Raw genomic sequence first — 19,747 nt, forward strand, 5'->3', positions numbered from 1 at the left:
AGACACAGCTTGACATGACAGGCACACCTGACCTTCCTTTCACTGGGATCTTGGTCTCTCTTAGAAGGATCCTGAGAACCTCTTTGGGAACATCTTCTAAGCACTTCCACATCCAGACCACAGCTAAACTTTCTATACTTGGTGAAGCTTCTAGTGTTGGTTTGATAACGGAAGTCAGAAGTTAGTGTGGGCTCCGTTCAGGTACAGCGTGGACAGGATTTAAGTGTGGGCTAGGTGCCACTGGAAGATCAAGAACTGCAGAGCGTACCACCGTGACTCCCTGTTTATCGCCTGTTTTCTCAAATCAGGAAATCATAAGGTATATGCCTTGTAATTATGTTTTGCCCACCTTGTCTTCTGTCTTCCTGCCTCCCAGTGCCAATGACCACTTTAAGAGTTGACTTAAACCTGCACACTTTATTTCTTACCTTCTTATATTTCAGCTTTGATGGCAGCTTGCATCCTGATTTGGAAAATAAAGGCAGGCTGGGGTATATCCAGGGTCTTTCTGGAACCCAGGCTTGTGGGTCTAGGTGTTGTGTTGCCAACACCCAGGAGAGTAGATTATGGTAGGAATGGTGCTATCCTGATGGTAGTCCAGCCTGCATAACCCTACCCGTGTGTGGGGACCAAGTCCGGCTTCTAGCAGTACCCCCACAGGAGGCCCTAATTTGAGAGTGGTCCCAGTGAGTCAGAAACTATTCTGGTAAAGAGGCATTCTGATGGTTAGGTGTTGTCTTCCAGAAGGACTTGAAATAGCTGGGCCCAAGGCTAACATTTCCACATGGTATCTTATTTAATTGCTACAACATGCCAGTTACTTCCATAGCCATTTTTTTTTTTTTAGCAAAAGAGAAACTTGAAGTTCAAAGAAGTTAACTAACTTGAATCAAGTTACATATCTTTGAATGAAAAGTTAGGATTTCTTTCTTTTTTTTTTTTTTTGCCTCATTCCAGCACAATTTTGTTCACAGTCTCATAGGATCAATACAGACAAAAAGGACGTAAGAATATTTACAAAACAACAAACTGATGTATTGCAAATTGCATTTGCTACAGGAAAGCGCTAAGTTCAGTAAACCTAACAGGAGAGTGCAAACTCAAGAGCTGTCATCTGTGGTGCATTTTGTAGCATCTAAAGGGGCTGCCCTCATGTAATTGATAAGCTTTCTCAACAAACCAAGGTCCTCCTTACGGGTTGTGCTGCTGGAACGGCCCATTCCAATCTTTCTTCTGAATAGATGATAGAGCGGTCTGTGCCTGAATCCATCCAGCTTCATTCCTCATTGCAAGCTGTTTCTATACTGAGTGACAAGTGCCACCTGCTGGCCAAATGAAGTGTTTCCCTTTTCACTGTGTCACTTGATTGCTTGGCTGCTAATTGGATAATTGTTCTGTTTTTCAACCCAGACAATAACTTAGAGTTATACAACTAATATCTATGTGTTTGAGCACTTTCCCAGTTTTAGGTCACAACTAGATTTCTCCTCTGTATTCTATTATGTGGCAAAGATGACTGTGACACAGATCGTAGTTTTAATTACATTTCATTCAGAATTTATTTGGTACTACTTGAAATGCATTTAATTCTCCCCATCGTATCCTAACTTCATTCCCTGAATTAAATTACACTATATTTACCCCCATTGAATCTAGGTAATGTTAGTGGGTAGTATAGTTCTATAATGAGTAAGTTTGTGCAGAGAATACCTTATTGCTTAGGTATTCTCTAGGCCTTTCTGAATTAGTAGTTCCTAATTAATATTAAGTCCTTATCCCACAGTCCAGGCTCACTCTAATCTGACACGACTTGCCTTTCTAGCTTCACCTTCTTCCTCTCTGCATGGTGCTTTTCTGAGCTGCTCTGTGTTTCTCCCCAGGATCTCCCCTTCATTGTTCTGAGTGCCTTTGTCCCCGCCATTCTTGTCTGTTGTGGTCTCTGGCCTTCCTCCAGTGCCTCAAGATCCAGAACCAAAATGTCAAACCCTTTATGAAATCTTCTTCCATTTTCTTGTCTGTAAAACATCTCCTTCCTTCCAATTCTCTTTGTCTTGTGTATGTCGTTCTTAGAGCGTGTTTTTACCTTCTACCTGGTATATGGTTAGTCATGTATCCAGTCCATCTCCTGCTTTAGACTGTAACGGTACTTTCTTTGAAAATAAACAGTGATTTTTAATTCATCTCGGTATTCTCATCGTCACATAGGCCTGGATCTTTCATCTAATAGGTATTTACCAAACAATGAATGAAGGATGGGAGGAATAATTTAGTTCATAAAAAATTCTTCACAAAACAAATAATTTTCATTTTATCAGATTGGTTGACTACAGGTGAAACGGACCAACTTTTGCATATATTATTGGAGACCAAAATGTTCTTACACTTGTTCGAAATAAAGTATTATGTTTGGGATTACAGAGACTGAATTTGGATTTCATTTGTTATGTTCAAAGATTTCCCATCAAATGAATATCCTTTATAACATCCCATGCCTGTTGAAAAGGAATTCCAGCAATTGCATCCTATTCTTTTGCAGTGCTTATGTGGACTCACAAAAAGAAAAATGAAATTGTATAATCTAGCAATTCCCATGTTGGTTGTTTTAGCAGTAAAACGTGGTGCAAAGGCGGCTTGCTGAACTTTCAGCTGTGTGTTTCAAATTGAAATTGCATATTGAATACAACTTTGTAATGAAGAATGTGAACACATTTTTCCATTTAGAGTTTAATCTTTTTAATGCGTCATTATGTGTAGGATGCCGAGATCTCAGATCTGTGTAACTACAGTGACAGATGCCTTTGAAAACATATTTATTCATCAAGAGTACTTTTCAGCCTCCTTACATAAACTGCCATGATCTGAAATTTATGACACCTAAAGACCCTTGTCTAGCAAGAGGCTATTATACTCATTGTATAATAGTATGAAATATTTACTTTATTACTCTTGCTACAAAGATCTCATTCCTCTGTGATGATGCACTGCTTTTCCAAGAGGGATAACTGCAGAATGTGTTAACACTTGTGGGCCTTGAATTCATGGCCTACCAGATGAGATGTTAAAATAACTGATGATGACTAACTAATCCGGATGTCCCCTGAAAGCAGAGTTCATGTGCTGCTTTTCTTCTGTGTGCATCCCACCACCACATCTGGCTCAGCGCTGGACACAGCAAATACCTAGCAGAAGAGGCTCCACTTCTTAGCTTGAATTGCTTGTCCAGTCTTTCTTACTCATCCTTTCCCAAGAAGCTGATGTCGCACTTCCTTGACAGCAGAGCATTTTCAGTTCACTAAAAGAAGCCCAGACAACCCAGTGGTAGAGTGTAATCATAGCAGCCTGGCTTTTGTCACGGTGTGGTTCAGGGAGCCCAGGATATTCTCAGTTCCTGGTTTCATAAGTCACCTTTTTTTCTGGAGATGGGGACTGAGGGATACCGTTCATTGCTGTCTGATCCTGGGTTTCACGGAAGTGACCAAACTCTGCTGCTGGAGGCCAAAATGAGTTGAAGTCCAGAGGGAACACGTCCTTTCTCTGAGAAGGTCAGAATAGCTTTGACAGGGGCCAGCAGTCATGCCACATCACATCCCTGTCTGCTTGCCAGTCTTTCCTGCTCACATCAACAGAGACAGAGAGAGTGGGAGAGTTCAGGCATATTGCCTGAAATTATTTTCACCAGAGAGAATGTGTGATCTCTGCCCCACAAAAACTCCTTAAACACCTGAACTATATGTCCAACCAATTCTCAGTGAGTGTGCATGCCAAGCAAGGACTCTCAGGGACTCTCTGGTATTGTGGACATACCTCAGGGCCTATATTCTGACTGCTGAGTAAAATACAGGTATTTGGCTTCCTTCCAAAGCAAGCTACTCACCAGCATGCCTGTGTCCTCTCCCTCTGAGATTTGAATCCTGTTTGACCTAATTTCTCCTCTTACTCAGAACTTTTTGCATTTTGAATTCAGTTCAGTAAAGTGGACTTCATGATTGTTGTTTCTATTTTGAACTCAAACCCCTTACATCATATCCCTGACTTAACATTGTTAAACCTTTGTTTCCTGGTTTTATTCTTAATATGATTTCTTCCTCTGGCTCAATTCTATAGGACAAAGTGAAATTCAAAACTCAAACTCAGTTTTCTACCTTGAACTGTGTGTTTAAGCCTCCCATTCCTTTGGCCAGTCTTTCCTGATAAGTCCCAACCTCCTATGCAGGTGGGAAGACGGTGGACCAATGAGGGATTCTCATATACTCCTAGAGAACAGGCCGATGTTCATCCATGACCTTTGCTTTACAGTGATCTAGAATCATCTTTCTCCAAATATGAGCTAGGACCACTGTTAATAATTCCTGGCTTTTGAAGATTAAGTATTGTTTAAAATGCTTCAGAACCAGGGCAAATCTAGTTCTGACTTTTGGAGCCTGAGTTTTATATCATTTTGGGGACCACTTTTAGAAAAGAAAACAGCATTATAAATGCAAAGTTGTGTTACGATTGTGAAAGAAGCTTGTATGGGGAGGGGTACTGAGGTTTAGCTTCATGGTTCGTCTGCCATTCATTTCTATATACACGACACCATTTAATCGCCATGGGATTTTTTAAATGTAAAAAGCAAAGACTTCTCCTAGTTTTAATTCCCTTTCTTCTTTCCATTTCTCCCCTAATAGTTCCATAATTCTGTATATTTTTGATGAATTTTAAAACTACCTGAATGATTACTATCACTATACTATTACACAGATGGAGGAGCTAAACTGAGAAGACTGAAGGGAGGCATTAAATAATAGCACTTAGAATGTGACCTGTAAGAGGTGTTCTAAATACACAGACTTACTTCATCCTTATGACAGTTCTGTGATTGATTTTTATTTTATAAATGAGGAAACTGAGCCACAGGAAAGTAATTTGCCAAAGATAGACTTAGGAAGTGCAGAGCCCTGATTTCAACAAGTGCAGTCTAACTACAGACCCACAGCTCCTGCACTAAACTCTATTGCCTCTCTGGATAAACAACTAGGAACAAAGGTGGATTTTACATATATGATTAATTCTTAATTCACAACTGTTTAAACTACTGTTCTCCTTTGTTCGCTTCAGATTGGTACTTTTTCTGGGTAGGAGAAATTGAAAACTTAACAGGTAATACTAATTATAATTTTTTTTTTTGAGGAGCTCTGTGTATATTCAGTAGATTTGTAGAGCAGAGCAATCACTTTGGAAAGCTGAGCAGAAAGAGCGATGCTCAGGAGATGGTTGAAGGAGGAGGAAGCAGCGGGAGGTTGTGACAGCATTGGCCTGGTGTCAGGGTACCTGGTTTCAGGTCCTGGCTGTGTAGTATATAAGCTGAGTGATCTCAGGTCTGTCTGTCTCTAGTCCTCCATCATCAAGCCACCAACTGCACCCCCCACCCTGTAGAAAGAAGGGGAATAGGCTAGATACTTGTAAGAAGCCACCCCAATTTTAGAACCTATGAGCAGTGATTGCCCATCTCTTACCACAAGCTATTATTTTAAAAGTATATATATCTATTAGTATTATCTTGAATGCAAATGTGAGAATAATGGAGTAGGGCAGATTGTTATTTAATTATAATAAGTAATTGTGTGGATTCCCCTTTACTCTAGTTCTTACATCTGGTGCAATGAATGCATGAAAGTAAGACCTGATGTTCTCCTGTATATATCTGGAGTTTGTAAGGAATTCTGAAACAAAAGAAAATTGAACCTGGGCATTTATACAGGACAGTGGCAGCCACTGTCCCAACACTATTTTGCTCGTTGGGAAGGAGCCTGGGCTTTTACTCTTAATATTTGGAGTAAAAATAAGTTTTTCCAGGGAGGAGATAAGATCACTTCTCCAGCTTTACAGCCAAGGGTCATCTCTGTGGTCCCAGATCCCTCCCTTAGAATGTAAGCACACCCTCCAGAGACCAGTGTCTTCAGGGAAATCCCTAGATGGTCTCACCATAATCAGTCATACATTAAGTTCCAGGATTTCTTCCTTTTAGTCCAGGTCTCAAGTTCAATAAAGTAGAATCAGAAATTCTAACTGCAGAAACACAGATATATTTTCTCTATAGTCTCACACAGCAGGAATACAGAATTAGAAAGAGAACCTCCATTCTCCAAGGTTGTGAGTCTAAGATTATTGGACCATCTGTATAAGAACAACTTCACATATTTGTAGAAAAGCAGATTCCTGGTTCTATACAAAATGGACTGAACAAAACTCTCTAGAGCTGGAATTTCAGACTTCGGATTTCTGCCTCTTTCTCTAGATCATTCACCACAGATATTTCCTTTTTATTCCTGGCTTAAGGATTCCTCAGTTTTTTCTGTTCCAGAGGCTATTCAGTTTATGCAGTTTTTACTGATTCAGTTTGAGATTTGCAGAATTTTTTGAACTTGTAAAGACATTTAGTAGTCTGGTTGAAAGAGTTTATGAGTGTCATTTAAAAAACACTGATATTTGCAGAATTTCTAGGGTAATTATTATTTTTTGAAATCCAAAAAGATGATGATGATGATGATGATAAAAAGACATTATCATTAGTAAACAGCTACTCATTAAGTAACTGAGACAGAATTTGAAGTAGATTAACTGTTGACAGACTTCTACTTTGCAAAAATGCAATCAAAGATGTAAAAATGTATTCCTCAAATTTAAAAAGTGTGATTTTTTAAAAATACATTTAAAAAATTGTAGGCCAACTCCCAAATCAATGCTGAACATTATCATCTATTAGCATAAATATATCTTTTAGTCAAAACTATTTCTAACTAGAATCAAAGGGCAAATTTTTAACTTTTTTTTATTGAGGTCAACTTCATATAGTACACCTAACATGCAAATTTATCTTAGTGCACCAACTGTATGTGTCTCTATGTTGATAGAAGATGTTTCAAAAAGAAAACCAAATCTTTTCTTTTTCTATTTTACTTTGTTCTGTTGTCTTCCATTCTGCTGCTTAAGTATGCAAATGTGTTTGTACTACTAATATCTGGACATTGTGCTAAATCCATTTGGGTGTTATAACTTCCAGGGTCTCATTTATACCACTTAAGCATAATTTTTAGTACTGGTAAACACTGAGAAGTACCTTATTATCTGCAAGTATCATACAGTGGAATAAAATTATATGGTCAATAGGAAAAATAATAAAAGGAAAATGGAATCTATCATTACCACCCAGCTAATCCATTCAAGTGGATTGGTGCACTGATTGGGTTAAGGCTCTCATAACCCAACCATTTCACCTCTGAACATGCTTGCATTGTCTCACACATGAATTTTGGGGAGACATCTCATATCTAAACCATAACCAAGGGTATGAGGAAGCTTTTTAAGAAGTAAAAGAGAAAGAACTCCAGGAAATATCTTTAAGTGAAAAAGTAGGATGTGGACTGTGTATGTAATACACTGCCATTTTTCCTTTCCCCAAAAGTGGGGAAATTTACATGTAAGTACACACACATGTAGTTTCTTTGTTTACTTTTTGTTTGGAAGATCTATCCAGTGGTAAGAGAGGTGTGTTAAAGTAGTGTGTTGTGTTCTATTTGATTCTTGAAATTGAGAAGCATAAATGCTCTGTTATTTGGGACATATACATTTATGATTGTTATGTCTTGTTGGTGTATGAGTCCCTTAAGCAGTATGAAATGTCCTTCTTCATCCCTTCTGACCAACTTTGGTTTGAAGTCCACTTTGTCTGATATAAGGATGGGAACCCCTTCTTGTTTATGCAATTGTGTGAGTGATATTTTTTTCCCCAACTCTCTCCTTCAGTCTGTGGGTGTCTTTTCATAGGGCGGTGAGTCTCTTGAAAACAGCATATTGTTGGGTCTTTTTTTCTAATCCAATCTACCAGTCTATGTCTTTTGATTAATGAGTTTAGGCCATTAACATTCAGGATTATTATTGAGATATGATTTGTATTCTTGGTCATTTTGGTTTATTTTTCACTTTTAACTTGACTTCGTTTCTCCTTTAATGGACCTTCCATTTAGTGTAGTTCCTCCCTTCACTGGTTTTCATTGTTTCTTTTTTTTCATTTCCTCCTCATGAAATATTTTGCTGAATGTTCTGTAGTGCAGGCTTTCTGGTTGTGAATTCTTTTAATTTTTGTTTATCATGGAAGGTTTTTATTTCATCTTCAAATCTGAAGCCTAATTTTGCTGGATATCAAATTCTTGGTTGACATCCATTTTCTTTCAGAACTTGAAATATGTTATTCAAGGATCTCCTGGCATTCAGGGTATGGGTTGAGAAATCAGCTGAAATCTGAATTGGTTTCCCTGTAAATATAATTTGACTTTTTTCTCTCACAACTTTTAAAATTCTATCTTTATTCTGTATGTTAGTTATTCTCATTATAATGTGCCTTGGTGTGAATCTGCTGTAACTTTGTATATTTGAGGTCCTGTAAGACTCTTGTAATTGGTTTTCTATTTCATTCTTTAGATTTGGGAAATTTTCTGATATTATGTCATTGAGAATATTGTGCATTCCTTTGGTTTGTATCTCTATGCCTTTGTCTATTCCAATAAACCTAAAATTTGGTCTTTTCATGTTATCCCATATTTCTTGGAAGTTCTGTTGATGGCTTGTTACCATCTTCTCTGGGCAGTTGACTTTATTTTAAAGAGTAAATATTTTGTCTTCATTGTCTGATGTTCTGTCTTCTAAGTGGTCTAATCTGTTGGTGATATTTTCCATTGAATTTTTCATATTGTTTCCTTCATTTTGAGGATTTCTGCTTGATTCCTTTTTATAATCTCTGCCTCTTTATTGAACTGATCTTCCACTTCCTGTATTTTTTCTCTGATACCATCCTTTATTTTAAAAGCCAGTCGAACTATGTACCTTCTAAACTCCTTCTCTGACATTTCTTCTACTGAGTTGTTTATGGATTCTATTGTTGGAACATCTTGGTTTGTTTGAGGAGCTTTATTCCTTCGTTTTTTCATGTTGTTTGTGTGTTTTTCCACCTAGCAGTATGGAGCGGAGGCACTACAGGTTCTACCATGTAGTCTTATAGTGTCCCTGTAGGTTTTCAGTACCTCACCTGCGGGTACTGACAATGGACTTCCAGGCAGCAGTGGGCAGTGGGAAGTGGGCAGTCTGCAGGCTAATGGTGGGCAATTGGCAGGTGGACTTCAGGTGGTAGAAGATCCCATCCTCTTTATTTAATGAAAGGAATAACATGGTGTAGAATGTGGTTGTGGCATGGAACTAGAGAAATGAGTGAACTGAAAGAAGGAAAGGAGGTGATTGAAAGACCTTTAGGAAAGGTGTTGACTTGAGGTTAGTGAAAGGTTTTGAATTTATAAGATACTTAAGTGCAGAAATTCACTGATTAGGTGTGGGATGTTGTCTTGATGAACCAAGACAAACTGAAGCCTCTAGTGTGGTCATCTCAGTGTTTGGTGGTGCTGTTAATCAAGAGGGAAATCACATTAGGAAATACTGGTTGGGTTGGTTCAGGTGCAGAGGTGACTTAATGAATTCAGCTGTGGAAGGATTGCCTTGAAGGTACCTACAGGTGTAAGGTACCACTGAGAGGCATTCATATCTCAGGATATATAATAAGACATGATTTCAAAATCTGTATTGGCTAACTGCATTAGAAGCTTTCAACAGAGTATATCCAAGCCTTAATTAGAGCCAGGACTCCAATTTATGACGTAAGATACCTAGAAGAGCAAGGTAGACACTCTCTCCTAGAGAACCTGTACTGAGCTGGATACCCTGATGAAGTCTGTGGCCCAGGAAAGGACAAGGGCCATGTCAGACAGGAAGTATAAGCAGACACCTAGCTAGAATCTCACAAGGGCAGAGACCCAGAGGGCAGGGTCTGCACTACTCCTAAGCTACTTCTGTGTGTTTCATTAATATCTGATCATCTTAGCGCCATGATGACCACATCCAAATATTAACTTGAAAGGAAATCATTTCTCAGAGAACAGTTCCCCGCCTACTCCCTAGCTGTGCCTCAGAGTACAGGGTAAACACCGAATGTTGAAGACGTGACAGCACGTCAGTTCTTAGGAAAACAGGTAGAGTCACTTTACCCTTGAGAGTTCACTGAATCTCAGACCCAGAGCTCTGAGCCAGAGAGAGCTGCTGCCAGAAGTCAGGGGTCACCACAGACCCTGGGTCCTGCAGGTGGGGGACAGAGGGTCTCAACAGAGGGAAGACAAGGGATGCACAGGCTGGACCCAGGTAGAGTTTGACACAGAGATGCCCCACATTTCCTCAGAAGACATTTAATCTTCAGTAATTGAACAAATCTGATTGTCTTATACTATCTGCTCACTGCTAATCAGGACAGTGTTGTAGGTGGGGTGTGCTATCTTGACACTTCTTTTAGAAATGAAAAATAACTGAATTAGTATAATATATCAATTGAAAGTTATTTTTACTTTAATCTGCCTTATTGATTTCCCTCCCACAAAGCCTCAATTTATACCTATGAGTAGGATCGCTGAGTTCACTCGCACCTGCCCTACTTCAACACTTAAGGTGAGTACTGAAAGCAGACGCAAGTCATTTTTTTGTCATATTTCCCACATGAAAGATGAGTCTTATCAAGGGCCAAACTTTATCACGGTTTATAAGGTTCAGAAAGTGAAGCACTTAGATTTTATTACCATTGTTTTTCTTTTTAGAGTGATATCTGTTTATTAGGGAAATTTTACAAAATAAAACATAAACAAAATTTAAGTCTCCCATCATTTTACTGCATGGTACCATTTTAAATATTTTAATGTATTTCTTTCCAGGATTGTGTGTGTGTGTGTGTGTGTGTGTGTGTGTGTGTGAGTGTGTGAAAGAGAGAGAGAGAGGGCAAGAGAGAGAGAGAGAAAGATTCAGTCTTTGGATGTACATATGTCTAGAAATATGCTATATGTATAATTCCTGCATTGTTTCTTGTGTTTGCTAAATATCCTATAGTATTGTATTTCTCAAATGTCTATTATCTAAAATTCCAGATTCAGAGAACATTTTGAACCTTAGAACTTTTTAAAGAAGTAACATTTACAGTCTTATCAGCCCCCCACACAAATATACAGAAAACTCCTTATAATTTTAATTATTTATATTTCTTAACCAGCAGATGATGAGATTGAGAAGCTCCAGACAAACTTTAGACAGATAGATATATATAATCTACTTTATGTATTTGACTTCTTCACTATTCATATTAAAAATTAGAAACTTGTTTGCAGAGTGGTTTTTTTGTTGTTGTTGTTTGTTTTGTTTTCTTTATTTGCTTCTTCTACTTCTATATCAAGGAGTCAGGAACCCTTGAACCTTATAAGTAGTTGGAACTGATGAAGCGTCATAATACAACTCACAATACAATTCCTTTTATAGGAATTTTCCTAAAATCACTACAGAGCTAAATTGCACAGCCGGACTCAGAATCTACTGATTTTGCTTATACTAAATTGCGATCAGAGTCTGAGAGTTAGATCAACAACAGGATTTTCCTGAAGTGGAGAGCAGGAAAAATCATTTGTGAGTGACTGGTCCTGAGAAACGGGTTCCAAATGTGTGCTATAACAATAATACCTTTAATAATAATATAATCTCATGCCTTAAGATTTTACCTAAATATAAACAAACTAGTATATACAACTGTAATGCAACTTTACCAAGTGATGGTGCTTTATATGAAGAAAAATGAGAGCCAGCCACTTCCTTGAGCCCTCCACACTGTTGAGGAGAGGGTTTGCTGAGCAGTGGTGGGTAATGACATGCTTAGGAACTCTACAGTGTCACTCATGCTGCATCCTTTTGTCTTCTACTGGTTAGTTTTGGGTTCTTAGAGGAGAGAGCAGACTCTTAGGAGCAGGCACAGATATACTAGTTCTCTTAGCAAATACGTCCTTCATTGGTTGAAATCACAGCCAGGAAGATGCAGGAGACAGGATGTGGGATGAAGCAGGGATGGGACTGGTCTCGCATGCAACAGGGAGCCAATGGCAAGTAAATCACTGTTGGGAGAAAGTCAGAATGTAGTGTGCTCTCATTTTGGGAGCCTCAAAATCAGATCTCTTGACTCAGCCCTGTTCTGCAGCTATTTCTGAATCAAATTCTTAATGAGTCATTACATCAGTATACACTTGCTAAAGTTGACTAAGCTTTTGATTTTTTAAATGTTTTGTTGGTTGTAAGAAATATCACCTACTATAATGTTAGGGAAATGGCAATTAATTATAAATAAGTTGACTACCAAAAAAAAATAAAAATATGCTTTTTGTTCTTTAAGGAAAATGTCCAAATCAGATCTTCAGTGGTTGATTTGAAGCATGAATCTCTTTCACCCTCTGAGCTTTCAGTCAGTCATAGAAGCCAAAAAAGAAACACAGAAAGTACAGACTCTGATATAGAGTATGTTTCAGAGTATAAAATTACGAAGAAGTCCATGCAGAAGAAGATGAAATCCCAGCAGCAGAGACATGCTGTGCCAGAAAACATCCAACTAGCTGAGAGATCTCAGGTATTTTTTTCTTTTTTCTTATACATGAAATAGATAACGATTCACTTGTTCTGGAAATAGCATTAGCTAAAGGTTTTTGCTTCATTTTCACATATTTAAAAGCACTCTAATTATACGCTATACATGGCAATCTGTGTTTCCTGGACAGGGTCCCAATTTCTATTTTTTCCCTCCTGTTTTCTCTGTTTTGAGAGAAAAGTCAGATTGTTAATATCAGCACAGTGTCTGGGGAACTCAGCCAAGTGGAGGGACCCCAAGGAATACCTGGGTGGGCAAAGGATGGTAAATCTGTATTTAAGGAAGAAATATTCATATAGAACCAACCTTTAATTTTTAGGATTTTGTATTCGGAACTTTATAAGAAAAATGCTTAACTAAAGTATATAGATTTCTACCCCTGTAGTCAAGGTTCTAGAGAAATGAAATAGTGTCAGGTGCAATAGCACATAACTGTAATCCCAGCAATTTAAAGAACTGAGGAAGGAGGATTACAAGTTTGAGGTCAACCTGGGTAACCTAGGCAGACGCTGTATCAAAATTTTTTAGAAGAACTGCAATGGAACTCAGTGGTAATGTGCTCTGGGTTCAATCCTTTGTACAAAAATATAAATAAATAAAAAAGGAAAACAAAAGAAAGAAAAACAAATGGGTATAATGTCAGTATACAACTAAGTAATGCTACTGATTTTAACAAATAAAAAAATACCCTCCCATAATTCCTGTTTTCAAATGGGCTTGTTCCTTTTAAAATAATCACAATACATTCATTCTTACAATGTTACTTCCTATTGTTTGAGAATTTTCCCTCACATTCAGTTCATAACAATATAATGCTTACAATCAAGTAGGTATTTATTCTATGTTAGGTTCACTGCTGAAAGATTATAAATATTATCTTACTAATTTCTTTTTTATATCTTTCATAACCCAAAATTTATTGTCGAGATTATCTACTTTGTTTATCAAATTTGGCTCCTAATGCCTTTTAACTATTTCCAGAAATTAAGTTCACCCATAAAGAGTGGGCATGGGCTCTCTGAAAACCGTATAAATTTATTTGATAAGAAAATATCTACTGAACTTCTACCCAAGGTGGACACTGCATTAGGCATGGTGGGAGACAAGATGTTTTAGGCATGGTTCTTTCAAACGGAATTATTTTTGGACAATAGTTACTTTAATATCTCATACATTCCTTTTTACTGTCTTTTGGCAAATAGTGTGCAGACTCTTTTTGAAAAATCTTTACCCCCTGAAGTCTTTTCTTATTCCCTTTTGGGATAGCTCATCCTCTTAAAATATTTGAAATCCCCTTCCCTGTCATTTTGAATTTTTTGCCCTTAGTCTTTTCTTGAAACTATATGAGCCAAGCTGAATCTGTTTATTATCTATAGAATTTTTTTTCTGTGACTCTGAATTATGTGTCATATTTGAAAGTACAGGTTCATACATTCAGCAGATATTTACTCAGCTCTTGCTGTGTTCAAAGTACCGTATGTTATGTTTGTAATCTAAAATGTAGTTCAATCATATCTCCTTTAACCTTGAATTCCAGAAAAACTCATTTGCCGGGTAGTTCAAGATTTGGGATTTGTTGGTTTATTCTATACACACATTGTATGCTCTTAAAACACATAATGGATTGAGAAGTTGAGAGAGTGTACCCAAGTGTTAAAACAACAAATTTTAGACATTAGATATAGGGGTCAACTTAGTCTAGTATACATGTCTATACATACATGTAAAACTACACAAAGTGAATACATATGCACAGTGTATACATATATTTATGTACATACTTTGTGTGACTTTACATATTTATTTATATACACAGTAGATCACCTGCAGGGTTCAACTGTAAACAAAGCCACATATAGTTCTCACCCTCATCAAACACAGTCCAATGATAAAGATAAATGAATTAGTAATTTCACAGTCAAATGTAAACTGCAACTGTGGTTGCAGAATATTGTCCCCTCACCCCCAAGATGGAGTCTCACTGTTTTGCCCAGCCTGGTCTCAAACTCCTGGACTCAAGCAATCCTCCTACCTCAGGCTTCCAAGTAGCTGGGACTAGAGGCATGTGTCACCATACTTTATTGAGGCAGTTTATATGACACAATAGCACAAATGCTAATAATGGAGGATTCAGCTATATCTGAGAGGACAGTGATATCTTTCCAGAAAAAAAAAATGGTCCCTACACTTTTAGGATTGAATTCCATATAAATTAGTAACAGAAGAGGAAGAACATTTTCAAGCAATGCAAACAGTATTTGTTAAACAGGGACACAACAGTGAATACCAAGTGTTAAGACAGGCGGTGGCAGGGCAGAGAGATGGAAAGGGGCTGTGGTAGGAGATGTGTAGGGAATAACTGAAACCATACAAGTCCTGTTGCCCTTGAGAAAAAGGATTTGCATTGATTCCCAAAGCAATGGGAAACCACGGTGGAGCTTCATTCCGGAGAGTGGTGTGACCATATTTTCCTTTTAAAAATGATTGCTTTGGCTTAGCTAGGAAGTAGGGTTAGTAGAGAGCAGAGGTGTTGAGAAAAGCTCTCTCATGCCATCTAGTCTTTCGACCCCCACTTGGCCACCTAAGAATGGACCTTGAGCCTGGGACATTTCCTAACCAAGAGATAAAGAGCCCACACAGTATGTTCTAGGCTTATCTCCTTGTGTGGGAATATCCTTCTCTATTGCAAACCCAGTGTATGCTCCTTTGTTTAAGTGTTTGTTTCATAAGGCCTCTGGTCAACCTCACTGCTGTATTTGGGGAGCGGAAGGGACTATAGTAGAAAGAGAGGAATGTATGTAGACAATTTCCCTGCCTTGGCTCCGGGGGTTCCTGCTGGCACAGGGGGATGATGCACACCCCTGAGGCTGATTTTGCGCTCTCTTCTCTGTGTAAGTAAGACATTTTTTCATCCAATACTTGACTGCATTGTTTGCTTTGGCAACTCCAAAGTGGAAAGTGTTTACAGTCCTCCCATGAGATGGACCACCAGTGCATGGTCTTCTGCTTTAAAGTTATGCTTAATGAGAGTCATTAGGGCAGAGCAACTAGGAGGCTTTAATGGAAAAATAACAATAGTGTAGCCTAGGATGATGGTGGTGGATGTGGTAGCACTGTCACCTGTCTTGGTGATATAGAAGGTGAAGCAGAGGAATATGGCAGGAATGATCACAGATTTTTGAGCTCTTTCAAAAGCTGGTTGGATAGTGACCCCAGCCACTGAAATATGGAGTCCTTGAAGGCTTGTAGATAGGAGCATGAATTCAGCTTACAGAGTTTGAGGCCTCACATATGTGAATCTGGATCTCAGAGCCGAGGTTTCAGTAGGAGGCATGAACTTGTAAGGTACTCAGATATGCAAGTATCTGAGGAAGAGTGAGGTTGAAGGGTAAGAAGAAAGGAGGCCTAGTCAGAAACTTGAGAACTGGAGGACAATTGTGCACCGATGCTTGTGGAGGAATCACCTGAGCAGCAAGGGGAGGGAGGAATCAGGAGTTTGTTTTATCATTAAAGCCACGAGGGGGAAACGGTCCAAGGAGAGGTGGTCCAAAGGGCTAAATCCTGTAGAGAGGCCAACTCAGCTGGCCAAAGCCTACAAAAAGTTGTCTGACTTAATGACTTAGAGGCAAGAAGAATGATTTCCGGAAAAAAAAATTGTTCTTGATGAAGAGGTTGGAAACCAGAATAGAGTGCATTGATTAGTATATGGGAGATGAAGACACAGACGGGCTGCCTATCAATTCTTGGAAAGGAAAACTGACTTCACTTCAGAAGGCAGTCTATACTTAAGAAAATCAAGAGGTGAGGTGTACAAACAAGGGGGCCATGACATCCTTTATAAGCACTCAAATAAATCTCATCAGGTTAAACTGCAGTTGAAGCGATTTTGGATTACTTGAGGATTACTTGCCATAAATTTCTCATCTCCTGTCCAAAAAACACACTGGGTAATGGCCCTAATAGACAGAGGAGGCACAGGAAATGAAATTAATTCCAGTATTAGCCTAAGCAGCATGGAATTAGGAAGGCATATGTGCTCCAAGTAAATCTTACCACGTTCTTCAAAAATTTGCTAAAACTGACTCTGGAATTAGTTAATATTTTGGCTTTTGTGTATCATAGTTCAGCTCTATTAAGAGCATGTGCAAAAATGTAACAACAAATCCTGCCATTATGTATAATTACAACGCACCAGTAAAAATACAGAAAAAAAAGACAAGTCATTAATTAGCTTATTGTTCTCCCCGGAGAATTGCTTTTATCACACCCTTGATTTTCTCAGAAGGTTCCACTTTATTTATCTGAAACAACTTTCTCCCTACTTCATGAGAGTAGAATATTCAGTGAAAATAATATGCTTATTGTTCTCTTTATCTGTACCTTGTAATTCCTTTGAATTTCCCTTCAGTGCTTTCATGAATTCCCTTCACTCAACAAACACATATTAATCATTTGCTCTGAACCAGGAACTGAAGACTAAGGTATTAATAAGACACAGCCCCTCCCCTCAAGAAGTTGAGAGTCAACCTCTTGCCATTCTAATTAAGAGAGACCTTTTCCTGCATCATAAGTTTTCCAACCTTTTCAAGTATGAAAATACTTTTTCAGTGACATAAAATGACTACAGGTATTCCATTTAACATGAACTACTGATTAACAGCTATCTAGTCAGAGAAAATTATCACAGATACTTTAAAATAAATGTTAATCTCATTCTCCTTAGCAACATCTGCCTAAGTTTGAAAAACAATGTACATCCACATGAGACGTTATTCAGTGTATAGTTGGTAATTCCTACAATCATTGGCAAAGTATTGTAGGGACTTCGATTCTCTTTTGAACTCTATGGTCTGTGCGACTCATGTTTACCTGATTTGCTCTGTGACATTCTTTTTAATTGTTGTGCATTGTTAGTGAACTTTATATGTTTTTCTAAATTATACACATTTTAAGGGCAAATATCAGAAATTGAGTCTTTGTTGTATATTCTAGGGAGATTATGAGTCATGAGTGAAGGTGGTTTAATGTGTGCTGTTGCTTGATCATAATTTTTGTATCTTTTTTGCTATAGGCCTCTTCTTGGGAAATGAAAAGGAGACAGAGTCTAAACCTCAGACAGGAATGTAAGGTGTTGAGTGAAAATGAAAACAGCAACGGTGTTCCAGATATAATCCTGGTGAGATGAACTTTAGTGACTAAATGACACCTTGAAGTTTATTTACATTCATAAAGATGAGCAGATCATTGGTGCCTGGAACTCACCAAAACCTTTAGTTGAATAATCTAATTGTTTTCTTTTTAATTTTTTCTAATGAGTTATACATGAGAGTAGAATGCATTTTGACACATTGTACACAAATGGAATATAACTTCTCATTCCTCTGGCTGTACTTGATGCTGAGTCACACCAGTAGTGTAATTATACATGTATTTAGGGTAATAATGTCTGTCTGATTCTATCGTCCTTCCCATCTCCACTACCCCACTCCTCCCCTCTCTCCCCGCTACACAACCCAAAGTTTCTTCATTCTTCCCTACCCACTCCCCACTATGGATCAGCATCTGCTTATCAGAGAAAACTTTCGCCCTTGATTTTTGGAATTGGCTTATTTCATTAGCTTGATATTCTCTAATTCCATCCATTTACCTGCAAATGCCATAATTTCACTCTTCTTTAAGGCTGAATAATATTCCATTATGTATATATACCACATTTTCTTTATCCATTTATTTGTTGAAGGGCACCTAGGTTGGTTCCATAGTTTAGCTATGTTGTGAATCAAGCTGCTACAAACATTGATGTGGCCGTCACTGTAGTATGCTGATTTTAATTCCTTTGGGTATAAACCAAGGAGTGGGATAGCTGGGTCAAATGGTGGTTCCATTCCAAGTTTTTGAGGAATCTCCATACAGCTTTCCAGAGTGGTTGCACCAATTTGCAGTCCCACCAGCAACATATGAGTGTACCTTTTCCCCACATCCTCACCAACACTTATTATTGCTTGTATGATTGATAATTGCCATTCTAAGTGAGGTGAACTCTTAGAGTAGTTTTGATTTGCATTTCTCTAATTGCAAGAGATGATGAACATTTTTTAAATGTTTGTTGATCAATTGTATTTCTTCTGTGAAGTGTCTGTTCAGTTCCCTAGCCTGTTTTTTGGTTGAGTTATTTGTTTCTTTAGTGTTAAGTTTTTTTGAGTTCTTTATATATCCTGGAGATTGGTACCCTGAGGTACATGTGGTAAAGATTTTTTTCCAAGTCTGTAGGCTCTCTCTTTATGTTATTGATTGTTTCCTTCACTGAGAAGAAACTTTGTAGTTTGAATTCATCCCATTTATTGATTTTTAATTTTACTTCTTGTGCTTTGGGAGTCTTGGTAAGGAAGTCAGGCCCTAAGTCAACATGATAAAGATTTGGTCCTACTTTTTCTTCCAATAGGCACAGGGTCTCTGTTCTAGTGCCTAAGGCTTTGATTCACTTTGAGTTGATTTTTTTGCAGAGTGAGAGCTAGAGGTTTAATTTCGTTTTGTTACATATGAATTTTCAGTTTTCCCAGCACCGTTCGTTGAAGAAGCTAACTTTTCTCCAATATATATTTTTGGCACATTTGTCTAGTATGAAATAACTGTATTTATGTGGGTTTGTCTCTGTGTCTTCTATTTTGTACTCTTGATCTACATGTCTATTTTGCTGCCAATACCATGCCGTATTTGTTACTATTGCTCTGTGGTTTAGTTTAAGGTCTGGTATTGTGATACCTCCTGCTCATTCTTCCTGTTCAGGATTACCTTAGCTTGAATAACCTAATTTTTAGATGAATGAAAGAAGCAGGGCTCAGGAATGTTAGTTGTCATTACTCAAGGCTACATAGGCTGGTAGAAATACAACTGGAACTTAGACCTCCTGACCCCCTAGTCCCTGATCCTTTCTATTTTTAATTGTCAGGGTGAGATAAGTTTTTAAAAATTTGTTCTCTTTAGTTACACATGACAATAGAGTCTATTTTGACATATTTATACAACCATGGAATATATTTTATTCTAATTAGGGTCCCAGTTTTGTTGATGTACACCATGTTGAGACTCACTGTGGTGTAGTCATGTATGTTCATAGGAAAGTTATGTGAGATTCATTTCACTGTTTTTACTATTCCTATTCACCCTCCTTTCCCTTCATTCCCCTTTTGTGAACTTCTATTCTTCCTCTCCCCCCACCATCCC

At 38.0% G+C, this 19,747-nt stretch overlaps 1 protein-coding gene across 1 annotated transcript in view; it reads left to right on the forward strand.

Moving 5' to 3' along the window:
- Positions 1 to 19,747, forward strand: part of Morc1 (MORC family CW-type zinc finger 1) — a 146,302-nt gene that overhangs the window by 84,866 nt on the left and 41,689 nt on the right. Inside the window, 5 exon segments of the mRNA XM_047565496.1 lie at positions 10,456 to 10,555; positions 12,300 to 12,505; positions 12,700 to 12,726; positions 12,729 to 12,773; positions 17,595 to 17,699. Of these exon segments, the coding sequence (XP_047421452.1) occupies positions 10,456 to 10,555; positions 12,300 to 12,505; positions 12,700 to 12,726; positions 12,729 to 12,773; positions 17,595 to 17,699 (483 nt within the window).

Source organism: Sciurus carolinensis, chromosome 9 (assembly GCF_902686445.1).
Source record: "Sciurus carolinensis chromosome 9, mSciCar1.2, whole genome shotgun sequence".
NCBI classification, from domain to species: domain Eukaryota; kingdom Metazoa; phylum Chordata; class Mammalia; order Rodentia; family Sciuridae; genus Sciurus; species Sciurus carolinensis.